At 41.7% G+C, this 15,658-nt stretch overlaps 2 protein-coding genes across 2 annotated transcripts in view; one reads left to right on the top strand and one right to left on the bottom strand.

Annotated features, from left to right (window-relative positions):
* Window positions 1–15,515, bottom strand: part of LOC110488849 (sodium/hydrogen exchanger 1) — a 50,428-nt gene extending 34,913 nt beyond the window's left edge. The window contains exon 1 of the mRNA XM_036947374.1: window positions 14,443–15,515. Within this exon, the coding sequence (XP_036803269.1) occupies window positions 14,443–14,764 (322 nt within the window). The 5' untranslated portion in view covers window positions 14,765–15,515. The remainder of the gene's footprint in view (window positions 1–14,442) is intronic.
* The window catches only part of LOC110488840 (protein FAM110B), a 56,728-nt gene continuing 55,677 nt past the window's right edge, over window positions 14,608–15,658 (top strand). Inside the window, exon 1 of the mRNA XM_036947382.1 lies at window positions 14,608–14,736. The gene's annotated coding sequence lies outside the window, so the exon portion shown is untranslated. The remainder of the gene's footprint in view (window positions 14,737–15,658) is intronic.

The following is a 15,658-nucleotide window of genomic DNA, read 5'->3' as shown; positions in this document are numbered from 1 at the left end:
ACACACCATCCCCACTGTCAAACATTGTGGTGGCAGCATCATGGTTTGGGCCTGCTTTTCTTCAGCAGGGACAGGGAAGATGGTTAAAATTGATGGGAAGATGGATGGAGCCAAATACAGGACCATTCTGGAAGAAAACCTGATGGAGTCTGCAAAAGACCTGAGACTGGGACGGAGATTTGTCTTCCAACAAGACAATGATCCAAAACATAAAGCAAAATTTACAATGGAATGGTTCAAAAATAAACATATACAGGTGTTAGAATGGCCAAGTCAAAGTCCAGACCTGAATCCAATCGAGAATCTGTGGAAAGAACTGAAAACTGCTGTTCACAAATGCTCTCCATCCAACCTCACTGAGCTCGAGCTGTTTTGCAAGGAGGAATGGGAAAAAATTTCAGTCTCTCGATGTGCAAAACTGATAGAGACATACCCCAAGCGACTTACAGCTGTAATCGCAGCAAAAGGTGGCACTACAAAGTATTAACTTAAGGGGGCTGAATAATTTTGCACGCCCAATTTTTTAGTTTTTGATTTGTTAAAAAAGTTTGAAATATCCAATAAATGTCGTTCCACTTCATGATTGTGTCCCACTTGTTGTTGATTCTTCACAAAAAAATACAGTTTTATATCTTTATGTTTAAAGCCTGAAATGTGGCAAAAGGTCGCAAAGTTCAAGGGGGCCGAATACTTTCGCAAGGCACTGTATGGTTGAGCTCCTTTCAGAAAATGATCATTTATTTAGCATTTCCGCCAATGGTTAGGCCTAAACTTTGGGAGGCACTGTTGATGTGCCTGAAGCTCCTAACCAACTTGCAGACAGCTGACACATTCTCTAGCACGATGGTGTCAAACATACCAAATTAAAGCTAGACAGCACTGAAAATTCCAAAATTGACAGGACTATTTTTCAGTGCGGCCCTCTGGAACAAGTTGAAGACCGAATGTGGTCCCCAGGGAAAAATGAGTTTGACACCCCTACCATAGCGGAATACTCCAATCATGGCCTCCAGTATTCACACTCGTCAGTGGCAAGTACATATAACAGCTGGAGATAAGGTGGTACATGGGGGAACATTGGGATCAGGTATCATCCCACCGTTGACACTGATAACAGAGGCTCGCCATATGGATGGATGTTATGGATAAAGCGCACTTCAGTGAGAGGCATGGTACTGATAAGCCATGGTGGGGGTCAATGGAATGTCCCTTCTAAACCTTACTTCCTTTCTGGTGCTCATCATATTTTGTCTGTATCATTACTGTGCCTCAAACTGACACCATGTTGGGATAAAAAAAATAAACGTTTTAATAGACCATGAATACAGAGTTCTCACCCCTGCCCCTCTGGAAATTCTTCTCAAAGCCACGGCTCTGGATCACGTTCTGCTCAGGTGTTATTTTCCCCACATAGATTTTCCTACGTAGCTGCTACTCCACCTCCCTTCATGTTTCTCTCTTTACTCAGCATTATTTTTGAACCCTTTGATGTAGCCCACCTCTGCCTCATACTTCTGAACTGAAATCGATTTCAAGTTCTAACTATGTCGATGGGATGAGAAAAGTAAAAAAAGAGCCATTAAAGCAAATAATGGGAAAAGCTTGAGTCGTTAACACGTCGGCAGGAAAGGGAAGTGTCGTTTTAGCTAATGACATAGGCCTACCTGTTATCTCTCCCAGACATCCACACAGTCATTAAATATTAGGCCTGAAGGCCACTGACAAATAAGCCAACAGTTGCATCTCCTCATTTCACTGTCACATTACTCAACTGTGTGCTAAAGACCACCTAATGCGCAAGCTTTTACTCTTCGCACACTGGAGTCGTGTCCTGTAATTACATTTGAAATACTCATGCTAGAAGCAGTGCTTAGATAAACGGATTATGTAGGACAGATCTCTCATTATATCCTACTCATTTGTAAGTTTACCCAGAAAACCAACCTTGAGCAAACTGAGATAAAATTACAAACCTGAGATTTGAGCCCACTGGAGCCAATTATCCTACTATACTTTTAGGCCACACCCTGTTCCTGACAACTCAAGGTGATTGTAACAGGTGACTGGGTTTGATGTTGTAAAATTATTAGGCCTAATCTAATTATGGTTTCCATAGGCAGGCCACGATTCCAGTAGTAATAAATTATATTTCTTTGTGACGTACAATATTTCCATTGTGTACTGCTACAGTATGCGGAGCAGTGCACCCACTGACAGTTGTGCTATCCGCCTCTCAGGTTATCATCCATCTTCGTTGTATGTCTACTGTAGATAACGGCCTCTTAAACCTTCTGAAGGAGTGCCTTGATCTTTTAGTGAACCAATTGTGGTAGAAACCAAATCTAAAAATGGGAGACACACAGGGTCTAAATATAAAAACTCTTGAAAAGAAACAAACAGCGCTCGACTGACAGGGCTGCCCGCTGACCCGGGGAGGTTTTGGAAATCCTCCATGCCAGTCAATCTACATCAGTAGGCCAGTGATTAAAATAAATAAATATATATATATATATAAATATATATATATATATATATATATAAATATAGTGAAAGTTCAAGGGGTGTCAATCATTTCCAAATGCACTGTATGTGTATGTACACACACACACAGTACCAGTCAAAAGTGAAGTGAAGACACAAAAAGTGAAGACACAAAAACGAATGAAATAACACACAGAATCATATAGTAACTAAAAAAAAGTGAAGAATCTGAAACATAAAATAAATGTGGATATGTTGAACAAAGTAGCCAACCTTGCCTTGATGACAGCTTTGCACACTCAACCAGCTTCATGAGGTAGTCACCTGGAATGCATTTCAATTAACAGGTGTGCCTTGTTAAAAGTTAATTTGTGGAATTTCTTTCCTTCATAATGAGTTTGAGCCACTCATTTGTGTTGTGACACGGTAGGGGTGGTATACAGAAGATAGCCCTGTTTGATAAAATACCAAGTCCATATTATGGCAAGAACAGCTCAAATAAGCAAAGAGAAATGACAGTCCATCATTACTTTAAGACAAGAAGTTCAGTCAATGGAAAATGTAAAGAACTTTGAAAGTATCTTTAAGTGAAGTCGCAAAAAACATGATGAAACTGGCTCTGAGGACCACCACAAGAAAGGAAGACAGAGTTACCTCTGCTGCAGAGGATAAATGCATTAGAGTTACCAGACTCAGATTGCAGCCCAAATAAATGCTTCAGAGTTTAAGTAACAGAAATCTCAACATTACCTGTTCAGAGGAGACTGCGTGAATCAGGCCTTCATGGACGAATTGCTTCAAAGAAACCACTACTAAAAAGGACACTAAGAAGAGACTTGCTTGGGCCAAGAAACACAAGCAAGTTTAATGAGTCCAAATTTGAGATTTTTGGTTCAAACTTTGTGATACACAGTGCAGGTGAACGGATGATCTCCGCATGTTTGGTTCCCACCGTGAAGCATGGAGGAGGAAGTGTGATGGTATGGGGGTCCTTTGATAGTGACACTGTTGGTGATTTATTTAGAATTCAAGGCACACTTAACCAGCATGGCTACCACAGCATTCTGCAGTGATACATCTTGTTTGCACTTGTTTGCACCTCCAGGCTGTGTAAGGGCTATTTGAACAAAGAAGGATAGTGATTGAGTGCTTCATCAGATGACCTGGCCTCCACAATCCCCCGACCATAACCCAATTGAGACGGTGTGGGATGAGTGGAACCGCAGAGTAAAGGAAAAGCAGCCAACAAGTGCTCAGCATGTGGGAACTCCTTCAAGACTGTTGAAAAAGCATTCCTCATGAAGCTGGTTGAGAGAATGCCAAGACTGTGCAAAGCTGTCATCAAGGCAAAGGGTGGCTACTTTGAAGAATCTAAAATATATTTTGATTTGTTTAACACTTTTTTGGTTACTACATGATTCCATGTGTTATTTCATAGTTCACTATTACTCTACAATGTAAAAAATAGTAAAAATATATATAAAAAATACATTTGAATGAGTAGGTGTGTCCAAACTTTTGACTAGTACTTTAAAAAGTATTCAGAACCTTAGCTATGAGACTGGAAATTGAGCTAAAAGCCATCCTGTTTCCTTTGATCATCCTTGAGATGTTTCTACAACTTGATTGGAGTCCACCTGTGGTAAATTCAGTGGATTGGACATGATTTGGAAAGGAACACAACTGTCCATGTAAGGTCCCACAGTTGACAGTACATCGCAGAGCAAAAATCAAGCCATGAAGTTGAACGAATTGTCCGTAGAGCTCCGAGACAGGAGTGTCGAGGCACAGATCTGGGGAAGGGTACCAAGAAATGGAAGAAGTTTGGAACCACCAAGACTCTTCCTAGAGTTGGCCGCACGGCCAAACTGAGCAATCGGGGGAGAAGGGCCTTGGTCAGGGAAGTGACCAAGAACCCGATGGTCACTGACAGAGCTCAAGAGTTCCTCTGTGGAGAGAACCTTCCAGAAGGACTACCGTCTCTGCAGCACTCCACCAATCAGGCCTTTATGGTAGTGGTCAGACGGAAGCCACGCCTCAGTAAAATGACACGACAGCTTGCTTGGAGTTTGCCAAGAGACACCTAAAGGACTCTCAGACATGAGAAACAAGATTATATGGTCTGATGAAACCAATATTGAACTCTTTGGCCTAAATGCCAACGTCACGTCTGGAGGAAACCTGGCACCATCCTTACGGTGAAGCATGGTGGCGGCAGCATCGTGCTGTGGGGATGTTTTTCAGCAGCAGGGACTGGGAGACTAGTCAGGATTGACCTGCTCCAGAGTGCTCAGGACCGCAGACTTGAGATTCCAGGTGATTGTTCACACCCTCTTAAGCCTTAGCCCCACCCATCTCTAAGGGTTGATCTGTGCGTTCGGGACTAACTTGTCAGCTACTTCCAGACATCCGAGAGAGAGAGAACAGCTCACTGAACATTACTCTCCCTAGCAGAGCTGGTTAGGCTGTTACTGTATGTTATCCAGAGCGTTGGGGACTGCAACTGTGCTGTCAGATTGTCCGTTCGTAAATTCAGAGCGTTTCGCGTTCAGTGCACACTGGACACTCTGGCCAATAAGAAGGTTGTTACGAAAGCTCTGACCTCACAATAACAGTCAAGCACCCAAGCAAACTGGCCAACATTGGCTAGCTACTTCCAGACACATAATGAGGGAACACCCCACATTGACCATTTTACTCCCCCTAGCAGAGCTGTTTAGGCAGTTTTCATGTTATCCAGAGCATTGGTGACTGTAACAGTGCGTAATTCAGTTGTTGCCAGCAGCTTTGTTGCCGACGTTGGCACACTAAGAGGACAGTGTTTTGTTAAGAAATTTAGCTAGATAGCTAGCTAGGTAAACGATGAATCCCAACACGACGTAACACTAGGTAGCGAGAGAGAGAGCTAATGTTAGCTAGCTAGCTAACAGTACACTAACTTGAAATGAAAATACTTCGACAAAATTAGAGTGGAGTCTTTTTTTGAGACATCAATGGACAATAATCACAACTCTTGACGTTACTACCCTGCATTAATCTGCAGGTAGCTAACCAACCAGGTTCTTTGGCTATAACTAGTCAAGCAAATGTGTCTGAGATACGAAGAATAAGATCATACACATAACGTTAGCTAGCGAGTCATCCAGCTAACACTACAAAAAAAAAGGCACATGAAAGTTCACGTTTGAGAAGGTATTTCTGCCAAAAAAACGTATTATGATTTTTTTTTTTTTATGTTTACGTTCAAACAGCTCTCCTGTGAAGTCGTGACTTGCGACATTTGCCTAGTATCCTGAATCGGGTGACAAATAGCTTTGCAGCGACGCTCCCCATCCAACCTGATAGAGCTTGAGAGGATCTGCAGAGAATAATGGGATTAACTCCCCAAATACAAGACTAGAAGGCTGTAATCGCTGCCAAAAGGTGCTTCAAAGTACTGAGTAAAGGGTCTGAATACTTATGTAAATGTGATATTTCAGATATTATTTTGAATACATTTGCAAAAAATGTCCAAACCTGTTTTTGCTTTGTCATTATGGGGTATTATGTGTAGATTGAAAATGGTAAAAAAAATGTTCATCCATTTTAGAATAAGGCCATAAAGTAAGAAAATGTGGAAAAAGTCAACGGGTCTGAATACTTTCCAAAAGCACTGTATATCTATATCCAGTCAGTATGGATTGAAGAGGGAATCTGTTTTGTTTTTTTCCAATCAAGACAAACTCCAGAAGCTGTTAGTTTGTTATGTAGATTATTTACCACACACGCACGCCACACAAATAGCCTAGCTTGAGCAAAATACAATCTGTTGGGCAGAAACAACGCGCAGCTCTCAAACAACTGGTTCTTGCATGGAGTAGCCAATAGTGCCATTTGAAAGTATTCACATTCATTTTCCACATTTTGTTGTGTTACAGCCCAAATTTAAAATGGATTCAATTAAGATTGTCACTGGCCTACACCCCATAATGTCAAACTGGAATTATGTTTTGACATTTTTACAAATAAATTTAAAAAATGAAAAACTGAAATGTCTTGAGTCAGTAATTATTCAGCCCATATGTTATGACAAGCCTAAATAAGTTCAGGAGTGAACATTTGCTTAACAAGTCACATAATAAGTTGCATGGACTCACTCTGTGTGCAACAATAGTGTTTAACATTATTTTTGTATGACTACCTCATCTCTGTACCCCACACGTACAATTATCTGTAAGGTCATTCAGTGGAGCAGTGAATTTCAAACAAATTCAACCACAAAGACCAGGGAGGTTTTCCAATGCCTCACGAAGAAGGGCACCTATTGGTAGATGATTAAAAAAAGAAAGACATTGAATATCCCTTTGAGCATGGTGACTATATTAATTACACTTTGGATGGTGTATCAAGACACTTAGTCACAACAAAGATACAGGCGTCCTTCCTAACTCAGTTTCCGGGGAGGAAGGAAACTGCTCAGGGATTTGACAAGGAGGCCAATGATGACTTTAAAACAGTTACAGAGTTAAATGGCTGTGATAGGAGAAAACTGAGGATGGATCAACAACATTGTAATTGCGCCACAATACTAACCTAAATGACAAGATGAAAAGAAGGAAGCCTGAACCGAATAAAAAAATATCCCAAAACATGCATCCTGTTTGCAATAAGGCACGAAAGCAAAATGTAAAGAAATGTGGCAAAAAAATGCACGTTCTCATTTACAACTGCAACCTGGCCAAGATAAAGCACAGCAGTTCGATACATACAACAACAGAGTTACACATGGAATAAACAAATATACAGTCGTGGCCAAAAGTTGAGAATGACACAATGTTCATTTTCACAAAGTCTGCTGCCTCAGTTTGTATGATGGCAATTTGCATATACTCCAGAATGTTATGAAGAGTGATCAGATGAATTGCAATTAATTGCAATGTCCCTCTTTGCCATGCAAATGAACTAAATCCTCCCAAAACATTTCCACTGCATTTCAGCTCTGCCACAAAAGGACCAGCTGACATCATGTCAGTGATTCTCTCGTTAACACAAGTGTGAGTGTTGACGAGGACAAAGCTGGAGATCACTCTGTCACGCTCATTGAGTTCAAATAACAGACTGGAAGCTTCAAAAGTAGGGTGGTGCTTGAAATTATTGCTCTTCCTCTGTCAATCATGGTTACCTGCAAGGAAACACACGCCGTCATCATTGCTTTGTACAAAAAGAGCTTCACGGGCAAGGATACTGCTGCCAGTAAGATTGCACCTAAATCAACAACTTCAAGGAGAGCGGTTCAATTGTTGTGAAGAAGGCTTCAGGGCGCCCAAGAAAGTCCAGCAAGCTCCAAGACCGTCTCCTAAAGTTGATTCAGCTGCGGGATCGGGGCACCACCAGTACAGAGCTTGCTCAGGAATGGCAGCAGGCAGGTGTGAGCGCATCTGCACGCACGGTGAGGCAAAGAATTTTGGATGATAGCCTGGTGTCAAAAAGGGCAGCAAAGAAGCCACTTCTCTCCAGGAAAAACATCAGGGACAGACTGATATTCTGCAAAAGGTACAGGGATTGGACTGCTGGGGACTGGGGTAAAGTAATTCTCTCTGATGAATCCCCTTTCTGATTGTTTGGGGCATCCGGAAAAAAGCTTGTTCATGTGTGGTGTTGCTTCTCAGCCAAGGGAGTGGGCTCACTCACAATTTTACCTAAGAACACAGCCATGAACAAAGAATGATACAAACACATCCTCCGACAGCAACTTCTCCCAACCATCCAGGAACAGTTTGGTGATGAACAGTGCCTTTTCCAGCATGATGGAGCACCTTGTCATAAGGCAAAAGTGATAACTAAGTGGCTCGGAGAACAAAATATCGATATTTTGGGTCCATGGCCAGGAAACTTAGACCTTAATCCCATTGAGAACTTGTGGTCAATCCACAAGAGGCGGGTGGACAAACAAAAACCCACAAACTCTGACAAACTCCAAGCATTGATTATGCAAGAATGGGCTGCCATCAGTCAGGATGTGGCCCAGGAGTTAATTGCAGAGGTCTTGAAAAAGAAGGGTCAACATTGCAAATACTGACTCTTTGCATCAGCTTCATGTAATTGTCAATAAAAGCCTTTGACACTTATGAAATGCTTGTAAATATACTTCAGTATTTCAAGGTAACATCTGACAAAAATATATAAAGACACTGAGGCAGCAGACTTTGTGAAAATTAATATTTGTGTCATTCTCAAAACTTTTGGCCACGACTGTACAGTCAATAATAGAGTAGAAAAAATAAGTATATATACAGTGAGTGCAAATGAGGTAAGATAATGGAGGTAAGGCAATAAATAGGCCATGGTGGGGAAGTAATTACAATATTGCAATTAAACACTGGAATGGTAGATGTGCAGAAGACGAATGTGCAAGTAGAGAGACTGGGGTGCAAAGGAGCAAGATAAATAAATAAATACAGTATGGGGATGAGGTAGTTGGAAGGGCTGTTTACAGGTGGGCTAAGTGATCTGTGAACTGCTCTGACAGCTGATGCTTAAAGCTAGTGAGGGAGATATGAGTCTCCAGCTTCAGTGATTTTTGCAGTTCGTTCCAGTCATTGGCAGCAGAGAACTGGAAGGAAAGGCGGCCAAAGAAAGAATTAGCTTTGGGGGTGACCAGTAAGATATACCTTCTGGAGCGCGTGCTACAGGTGGGTGCTGCTATGGTGACCAATGAGCTGAGATAAGGCGGGGCTTTACCTAGCTGAGACTTGTAGATGACCTGGAGCCAGTGGGTTTGGAGATGAGTATGAAGCGAGGGCCAGCCAACAAGAGCGTACAGGTCGCTGTGGTGGGTAGTATATGCGGCTTTGGTGATAAAACGGATGGCACTGAGATAGACTGCATCCAATTTGTTGAGTAGAGTGTTGGAGGCTATTTTATAAATAATATCGCCGAAGTCGATGATTGGTAGGATGGTCAGTTTTACGTGGGTATGTTTGGAAGCATGAGTGAAGGAGCCTTTGTTGCGAAATAGGAAGCCGATTCTAGATTTAATTTTGGATTGGAGATGCTTCATGCGAGTCTGGAAGGAGAGTTTAGAGTCTAGCCAGACACCTAGGTATTTGTACTCAGTTGACTTAAAAATCTGCTTGAAAATTCATAGCAAGACTTGAAAATGGCTGTTTAGCAATGATCAACAACCAACTAGACAGAGCTTGAATAAAATTTTAAAGAATAAATGTGCAAATACTGTACAATCCAGGTGTGCAAAGCTCTTTCTTAGAGACTTACCCAGAAAGACCCAAAGCTGTAATCGCTGCCAAAGGTGATTCTAACGTGTATTGACTCAGGGGTGTGAATACTTGTGTAAAGGAGATATATTTCTGTATTTCATTTTCAATAAAATTAGCAGATTTCAAAAAACATGTTTTCACTTTGCCATTATGGGGTATTGTGTGTAGACAAGGGGTATAAATATTTTCTGAAGGCACAGACTAGCTAGATAGATTTTTTTGAAAGACCTTGAAAGTGGTCTTTAGTTTAAGCATTGTTGATGACTTACAACATCCAATAATATCCTTGGGAAACTCCCCCTCGATGTACGTGCCCTCAATGTGAGCTTAGTACGGCCTGTGTATCAATAATGAACAGAGCCTGAAACATTCCCCTGCTACTCTTGCTGCAGTTGTTCCTCTGGTTGACAGTGGGTGCAGAGCCACAGTGGAAGCTGAACAATGTATAATAGGACAATACTAAAATAGAAAACAACCCTGTGCCATGACTTGAGATGGGGAAAGGAGAGATATTTTGGGGCGTTAATCAATGGAACATTTGACTAGGGCCTATTATTTAATCAACAACGGTGTCCTTGGCTTTATTTATTGCAGTACAATTGCCTATGCAAATGTATTAACACAGTAGCATCTGCATGTCATTGTGTGATGTGAATGGATATATTAAGTCAAAGGTGCATTGAAGGGCCAACTATGCAATCTTGTGCAGTGCTGTAAGAGTGAGCAGAGTGGAAAAGAGCTTAGCACTGACTCTCTCCATCTATTTTCCTTCCATTTCCATTCAAGCTCCTCTGTTCCAGGTGGCAGTTGGTTCACCCCAGACAAATATTGGCCACAGATTAGACCAACGGCCCACAATGTGGGTGAGTAGGACTTGGGCTCTCAGGAGAACAGAACAGGGAACTGCCACGTTCCATTTTAATTTGAATTGCCATGTTTGCATTACAAATGGGAGGTGTGACAAACTTGAGTCGCCAGGCATATATCAGAGGTAATTGTACCTGCCTGGTCACCTGTTGCCTAAAAATACTGTAGGAGTAGATCTAATAGAGCTGCAAAGCAATGTAGGCCTACCAATGTAGTCTAGTCTTCAGCCTAACTCTTCAGATATAGGCCTAATCATATCAACACTACTGTATGTAAAATGTTAACCTACATTCCTGGCTTTGATTAGGCTATCTAGGCTCTCTTTATTAGTGTTGTATACTACTACCATCATGACCCTTCGGAGAAGCGGGGTTCTACCTAGCATATCAATTGTCTAGTAGTTGAACTGAACGCCAAACTACATGTGCTTTGATGCATTACACATTCAAATGTGAAAAAGGGTCATTTATAGCAGCGTGTTGTTAATAGCGTGTTAACACACATTCCCTCTTTTAATGTTTAGACAGCGTTTACGAGAGACCAAGATCTAGGTCAAGTCCAATACATGTCTTCCAATGTACAGTACAGACTAGAGGTCAACCGATTAATCGGAATGGCCGATTAATTAGGGACGATTTCAAGTATTCATAACAATCGGAAATCGGTATTTTTGGGCGCCGATTTCCGATTATTTATTTTTATATATATATATATATATATATATATATATATATATATATATATATATATATATATATATATATATATTTTTTTTTTTATTTAACTAGGCAAGTCAGTTAAGAACACATTCTTATTTTCAATGACTGCCTAGGAACTGTGGGTTAACTGCTTTGTCCAGGGGCAGAACGACAGATTTTCACCTTGTCAGCTCAGGGGTTTCAATCTTGCAACCGCAGAGTTAACTAGTCCAACACTCTAACCATTGCACTCCACAAGTAGCCTGCCTGTTACGCGAATGCAGTAGAAGCCAAGGTAAATTGCTAGCTAGCATTAAACTTATCTTATAAAAAACAATCAATCATAATCACTAGTTATAACTACTAATCACGTTTAGCAGGCAATATTAACCAGGTGAAATTGTGTCATTTCTCTTGCGTTCATTGCACGCAGAGTCAGGGTATATGCAACATTTTGGGCTGCCTGGCTCATTGCGAACTACTTTGTCAGAATTTTACGTAATTATGACATACATTGCAGTTTGTGCAATGTAACAAGAATATTTAGACTTAGGGATGCCACCCGTTAGATAAAATACCGAACAGTTACGTATTTCACCGAAATAATAAACGTTTTGTTTTCGAAATGATAGAGCAGTCTGACTGAGCAGCAGCAGGCCCATAATAATTCATTCAAACAGCACTTTTGTGCGTTTTGCCAGCAGCTCTTCGCAAGCACCGCGCTGTTAATGACTTCAAGGCTATCAGCCTAATGGCTGGTGTAACCAATGTGAAATGGCTAGCTAGTTAGCTGGGTGTGCGCTAATACTGTTTCAAACGTCACTCACTTTTAGATTTGGAGTAGTTATTCCCCTTGCACTGCAAGGGCTGCGGCTTTTGTGGGGCGATGGGTAACGATGCTTTGAGTGTTGCTGTTGCCGATGTGTTCCTGGTTCGAGCCCAGGTAGAGGCGAGGAGAGGGACGGAAGCTATACTGTTACACTGGCAATACTATAGCGCCTATAAGCACATCCAATAGTCAAAGGTATATGAAATACAAATGGTATAGAGAGAAATAGTCCTATAAATACTATATTAACTACAACCTAAAACCTCTTACCTAGGAATATTGAAGTCTCATGTTAAAAGGAACCACCAGCTTTCATATGTTCTCATGTTCTGAGCAAGGAACTTAAATGTTAGCTTTTTTACATGGCACATATTTTACATGGCACATATAACTTTCTTCTCCAACACTTTGTTTTTGCATTATTTAAACCAAATTGAACATGTTTCATTATTTATTTGAGGCTAAATTGATTTTATTGATGTTTTATATTAAGTTAAAATAAGTGTTAATTCAGTATTGTTGTAATTGTCATTATTACAATTTTTTATTTATTTATTATTATTATTACTTTTTTTTATAAATCGTCCGATTAATTAGTATCGGCTTTTTTGGTCCTCCAATAAATCGGTATTGGCGTTGAAAAATCATAGTCGGTCGACCTCTAGTACAGACTGCTGAGGTAAAAGCATAGGCTAGTCCTGAATGTTGGGCCACAACGCATGTGAACCATGTTTTGTATTGAGGAAAATTACCAGAGCAAGCAAAGCCAGTCTGACATGGCAGCAAAATAACATTAAAAATAGGTCATGGATGCAGCTTTAAGCTTAAAAAAAAAGAATGAGAACTCTGAACAGAACACAGGCAGGATGCTGGAGCTGAGCAGTGCAGCTGTCAAACCAGATTATAAACACAGGGGTTTTAGCATAATCAGAAGCTGAAGGTCACTGCTGTTCCTGTTTGTTTCGCTCACGCTCACTCAATCTTTCACATCTGCCCCTCTCCTCCTTTCCTTGCTCTACTGCATACTCCCTTTTACCTATTTCCCACAGTCTTTATTTCTCCCACTTTCATCATCACCCTCCCTCTTTCCTCCCTGTCCCTCTCAGTCTTCTTTCTCCCTCTCGACCTTCACCTCGTCTCATCCTCACTCCCTCCAAACCACTGCACCCAGCTGCCGGGCGCTCTCCCCATCTTCCCCCAGGACAGTGGGCCTCCCCCTGAGTAAGTGAGACAGACCCTCTCTGGCCTGGCCACAGGCTGACACACCCAGGCTCATTATTATGTTGTGTAGAAATAGCAGGCTGCTGGCTCTTAGCAAATGGCAGTAGGGGATGCAGCAGGGAACACTGCAGGGGCATGAGGAGAGCACACTGCACACAGGAAGAGGAGAAGAATAGGGAGGGAGTGGAGATGGGACGAGCAATGCAAGAAGAGCAATAAACATGTAAAGGAGCTGAGAAGTAGCAGTGCGAGATGAAATGATTGCAGTAAGGAGAAGACAGGGAGCGGCGAGGGGACCACAACCAGCGACAGGGAAAAGGATAGAAGTTAGGCTACAATTGTGTGTGTGTGTGTGTGTCTCTCATGTTTCCATTGCCAAACATCCTGTGTCAACAAAACAGCTTTTAATTAGGAACAGTGTGGTCAAAGATGTCCCCTTATGAGAACTTGCAATGATTTCAGTCTAGCCTATGCCCAAAAGTGCAACAAAAACAATGTGCTTAGTCACGCATCACATCATTGTGTCAAGTAGCACTGATTGCACCCTTCACTTCAAAACATGACCTAAGTGTATGCTCATCATTCCCAGGAAGATCACTTACTATGCAGAATAAAGGAAAACAAGTCCAACCAATACACGAGTCACCTAAGCCTGTAACAATGAGTGTCTCCTGGCTTGTTGAGTCAGTTAATCTGTGACATCTTTATACAGTGCACAAGGGAATGTCACATTAAGGACTATCACTCCATAATCACCTATTGACTTTACTCTGCCCAGTCAATGTGTAGTATTTTCCCATCTCACATGGCATAATTCCTGCTAGGGAACAAACAGTGTTTTCTTAGAATTTTTACATTTGATTGGGGTTCAAAGGGTATGAACTCTGAGTATCAGAAAGACATCATTTCTCTTGATAATGCTGAATTGAAATTGCAATCGGTGGCATTCTTCAAACACCTAGATTGCCTGCTCACCTCAATGAACTGGTAAGAGAAACATGGGTGCTTTACTTTTTCTCTGTATAGGCTATGAGAACACAACTCAAGCTGAACCTCAAACCAAATTAACCAGACTAACAGTGCAACTCACCTAATTTCATTAAAGAGGCCAGCAGCACCCATAAAGAGATCTCGAAAGGCACCTGTATGTGATGGTAATCTAGAGACAGGACAGGGAAGGCCTTTTTTGTGTATGTGTAGTTAGTACGGTCGTTGCTGCCTGCTATCCCTTGGTGGTCGTCGAGGTGTTCGTGTCCTCCAGTGTTGTCCTGCGCGCTGATGTCCGGTGAGCTGGCAGCTCCAAGCGTCAGTGCGGTACCCTCCAGAAAGATCAACATCACCAGAAGTAGGAGTCCCCGCTCCAGAAAACTTCTGGAGCCACTGGGTGAGTGTAAAACTACGCGAACAGACATGTTGAAATTCGTTTTTTTAAACTTAAATAATTTGTGTAATGAACACACTTTCCTCACTAGCAAGTGGTTTTCCAAATGACCCACAAAATATCCATGTTCGACAATTGGCTGGCTAGCTAGGAAACTTTAGTGAGCTATTTGAGATGGATGCAGCAGTTCCAGGTACTGTGGCAAGCTGGCTAACACCTTTCGTGAAATCAGGAAACGTCGAAGGTACACCGGACCTGGAGAGCTCAAGACACGGCTACAGTGCTATGTTAGTTAGCTAGTTACATATCCTCTCCTAAATAGCACATTTTTTAATTGAACACTTGGTCCGAAATGTTTTTTTAGATACTGGGAGCGTAGGTTAACCTCTTCGGTGAAATATGTCATTGCTCACCGCCGACCGGGAAAAAGATGCTGCTCATACAATTCCGGTTCCACAAGAAGATAAATATCCTCAACAATGTCCGCGGTTACAGCTGATCGAAGTCCAATATTGACCTTGAATTAAACGTTTAGAACTGTCACGTTGCATTTGTGGGGGATCCGAGATATATGAACTCCATTCCATGCATCGGGTGTATGCCGCCGTACCCTGTCCCGGACAGAACACGACCTTCTTTGAACTCAGTCAGTATGAGGATGCGTGGCTCCGACAGTGACTTCTGATGTTATCACTCCGCCAATGTACTCCTGTAAAGTGACGTTAGTGAGATAAATACAACCTTTCAAAACGCACACCCTTTCGCGGAGGGGGGAGAATGAGGAGGGAGCCCTTTTTATTTTCGACCACACTGACATCTATTGGGGAGGAGGTGCGCGAGAGGACGTGAGAGATGTATCTTAAATGTTCATATATGGAAAAGCCATACATTTATTTGTTCTTTTTTTTTTGTTGCTAAGTTCATG

Source organism: Oncorhynchus mykiss, chromosome 2, assembly GCF_013265735.2.
Source record: "Oncorhynchus mykiss isolate Arlee chromosome 2, USDA_OmykA_1.1, whole genome shotgun sequence".
Taxonomy (NCBI): Eukaryota; Metazoa; Chordata; class Actinopteri; order Salmoniformes; family Salmonidae; genus Oncorhynchus; species Oncorhynchus mykiss.
This window is presented reverse-complemented; position numbering and strand designations above follow the sequence as displayed.